The 3,411-nt window shown below is 42.0% G+C and overlaps 1 protein-coding gene across 1 annotated transcript; it reads left to right on the top strand.

Moving 5' to 3' along the window:
- Positions 1-966: 966 nt before the first annotated feature.
- Positions 967-1,446, top strand: LOC116465073 (small ribosomal subunit protein uS19-like). Its single transcript, XM_032754272.2, has one exon. It carries the CDS (start codon positions 982-984, stop codon positions 1,405-1,407), a length of 426 nt encoding a protein of 141 aa, XP_032610163.1. The 5' UTR covers positions 967-981; the 3' UTR covers positions 1,408-1,446.
- The last annotated feature ends 1,965 nt before the right edge of the window (positions 1,447-3,411 follow it).

Raw genomic sequence — 3,411 nt, 5'->3', positions numbered from 1 at the left:
ACCAATTAAAAATACTCCAGAGACTTCTTATGTGAAAACACAAAAGAACTCATACATTGCTCCCTAGGACAGTTGTGCGTCAATTACCATGGCAGGCCATGAGTGAATCTTTGCAAACTGCAATGCTGAACTTAATATATGCACATTTGCAAAGCAAAAGGATATTAATCAATCATGCAGAGTCACTGAGTACAGCTCAGCAGAACTGCAAACCACAAACTTGCTTTCCTTTGATGCTACTTGGCTGAAACCTCAACTCAAGCAGCAGTGTTGTCCTTCTGAAACTAGGTTTGGTGCAGATCTAGACGGGCTGAAAATGGTATTGTCACAGCCCATTATAATTTTCATAGTAGCTATCTTGAAGCTCTAAGAATCAAGTCTGTTTTGCATGCATGAAAGCAAGCTCCAAGTCCCGGGCAGGTGGATAGGTGGTTATTTCTGGCAGCAATTTTGCTAAGTCTCTAAACCAGCCCTGCTTTAATTAGGAGCTTTTCTTCTGAGTTATTTTGACGTTAATAATATATGGCGGTCGCATCCCTTGTACATGTTCCCAAACAGTGATACAAACATTATTAAATCTAATCAGTGTTTATGGAGTATTCCATATGCTACCCACTGTGAATCTTTTGAAATGTCATTTTAGTGGATAATGCATAAAGAAGGGTTGGTATATACAATGACATGCTTTTGTTCCTTCAATCAATGATTTTTATGAAAAATTTTCTACAGATGGTAGTTGCTTTCAACTTGTATTTGACCGTATTTTAAAAAGAATATTTTTTGTTAGACTTCTACACAACAAATATTTAAATTCACAAAGACTTCCTACTCCAAAGAATACAATAATTAACTTTCCTTTTACTAAATTAAAGAACAGAAACAATACTGCAAATGTCTTAGATTAAAGTAGATCAAGTTTAAATGAAGCCTCTTAGAATTATGCATTAAGAAATATTTAACCTTTTTTGAGGATCAGGCAAGATGGCAGAAGTAGAGCAGAAGAAGAAGCGGACCTTCCGCAAGTTTACCTACCGCGGCGTGGACCTGGACCAGCTGCTGGACATGTCCTACGAGCAGCTGATGCAGCTGTACAGTGCGCGCCAGTGGCGGCGGCTGAACAGGGGCCTGCGGCGGAAGCAGCACTCCCTGCTGAAGCGCCTGCGCAAGGCCAAGAAGGAGGCACCGCCCATGGAGAAGCCGGAAGTGGTGAAGACGCATCTGCGGGACATGATCATCCTGCCCGAGATGGTGGGCGTCTACAACGGCAAGACCTTCAACCAGGTGGAGATCAAGCCCGAGATGATCGGCCACTACCTAGGCGAGTTCTCCATCACCTACAAGCCGGTAAAGCACGGCCGGCCTGGCATCGGGGCCACCCACTCCTCCCGCTTCATCCCTCTCAAGTAGTGGCTCAGCTAATAAAGGCGCACATGGTTCCAAAAAAAACAAAAACAAAAAGTAATACTTAACAAGAGTTGAAAACTAGGCATCACACCTAAAATACCTAAAATAACATTAGGCTGGGCACAGTGGCTCACGCCTGTAATCCCAGCACTTTGGGAGGCCGAGGCGGGCAGATCACGAGGTCAGGAGATCGAGACCATCCTGGCTAACACAGTGAAACCCCGTCTCTACTAAAAATACAAAAAATTAGCTGGGCATGGTGGCAGGCGCCTGTAGTCCCAGCTACTTGGGAGGCTGAGGCAGGAGAATGGTGTGAACCCGGGAGGCGGAGCTTGCAGTGAGCCGAGATCGCACCGCTGCACTCTAGCCTGGGCGACAGAGTGAGACTCCATCTTAAAACAAAATAAAATAAAATAAAATAACATCAAGATGAAAAACTAAGAAAGGCAAAACTTGGTCTTGTCTAAGATAGCTGAGTAACTGCCCAGACTGGACAACTATTGAGCATTATAATGTCCTTCCTACTCTCTGTATTAATGATCAACTACTAATATTCAAGGTAGCTATTAAAAGTAATTCTCACCAGATGGTCCTATATTCCTGAAGATATGGATATGTATTTTCTCTCCTTGAGCAATACTATTAGGCAAATTATGGCTCTAAGAAGCAGAGTTGCAGATGCAGACTGCACTCATCAGACATAAGGCCAACCACAGAGCCTCCTGCACATGCAGGCAGTGGACAATGGAGGCTGTTCATTTACCTCTTCATCCACAGTCATGTGCACAAATGACAATGGTCATCACCAGGGTCAGTGTTTCTACACTCTAAGATGAATGATACATGTTTAAGAAAAATAATTTACTGGCCAGGTGAGGTGGCTCATGCCTGTAATTCCAGCACTTTGGGAGGCCGAGGTGGGCGGATCACCTGAGGTCAGGAGTTCGAGACCAGCCTGGCCAACATGGCAAAACCCCATCTCTACTAAAAATACAAAAATTAGCTGGATGTGGTGGTGGGTGTCTGTAAGCCAAGCTACTTGAGAGGCTGAGGCAGGAGAATCACTTGAACCGGGAGGCGTATGTTGCAGTGAGCCAAGATCGTGCCACTGCACTCCAGCCTGGGCAATAGAGCAAGACAGACTCCATCTCAAAAAAAAAAAAAAAAAAGACAAGAAAAATAATTTACTTTGATAACTTTTCAGCAGTCTCATAGAGATAGTTTAGGTTATCATTACCTGACTAGAGAATATACAAAGAGCTGACCTGTGGTGTTTTCCTGTAGGCATTGATATATTTGAGTCTAAGTTGCACAGGCCTTTTATACTCTACTATAGGCAGATTCCTCCAGATCTCTTGAACCTTTGTGTTGAGTACAGACTATCACAATCTGTTTATTAGCGTAGATAGAAAAAAACAAGAACAAAAATTGAGATGCCGTCATTAAAAACAAAAACGCATGAGATGAAAAGCAAAAATTCTTTTTGCAAAAGATAGATTTAAAAAATGTACTATTTGACTAGTTCATTGTATCTACTGTGAATGAGGGGCTGTTTTGTCATTTTCCTGATCTTACGATGCTTTCCAAACAGCTGGCAGGCAGGCAATGTTTTTTATAGTTAATGAAAGGAATTTTATATGAAATGACAGTGCAGTTGCCATCTGAAAATATTAAGTGGTACATCAGATTCTTAGCTACAAGAGGTATTTATTTGCTCCTTTTATTATAGCTTTCTATAGGAGTAAGTAAGGCACTCCTCTCATGAGCCCCACATCACCCGCTGTGGAAGCCTTGCCAGAACCAGAGCAAGGGACTTCTCGAATGGGAATATCATAGAAAATATCACTTGTTATCTATTTAAATATGTTTTATTGAAAGGAGAGTCATCTGTAGGCACCAAAGGGTAGCTGCTTCACTTAAAGTCGGTTATTATCAGAGTCAAATTAGATCTAAATACTGAGCACACAAATGAGAGCCAAATTTTAAAATTAGGTTCAACAAGTTATT

The sequence above is a fragment of the Hylobates moloch genome, unplaced genomic scaffold, assembly GCF_009828535.3.
Source record: "Hylobates moloch isolate HMO894 unplaced genomic scaffold, HMol_V3 SCAFFOLD_2899, whole genome shotgun sequence".
NCBI lineage: Eukaryota > Metazoa > Chordata > Mammalia > Primates > Hylobatidae > Hylobates > Hylobates moloch.
The sequence above is the reverse complement of the archived record's forward strand: the minus strand, read 5'-3'. Positions and strand labels throughout refer to the sequence as shown.

Bases quoted from the DNA above. Each gene is read 5' to 3' on its own strand.
- LOC116465073 (XM_032754272.2), top strand. From the start codon at position 982: ATGGCAGAAGTAGAGCAGAAGAAGAAGCGGACCTTCCGCAAGTTTACC.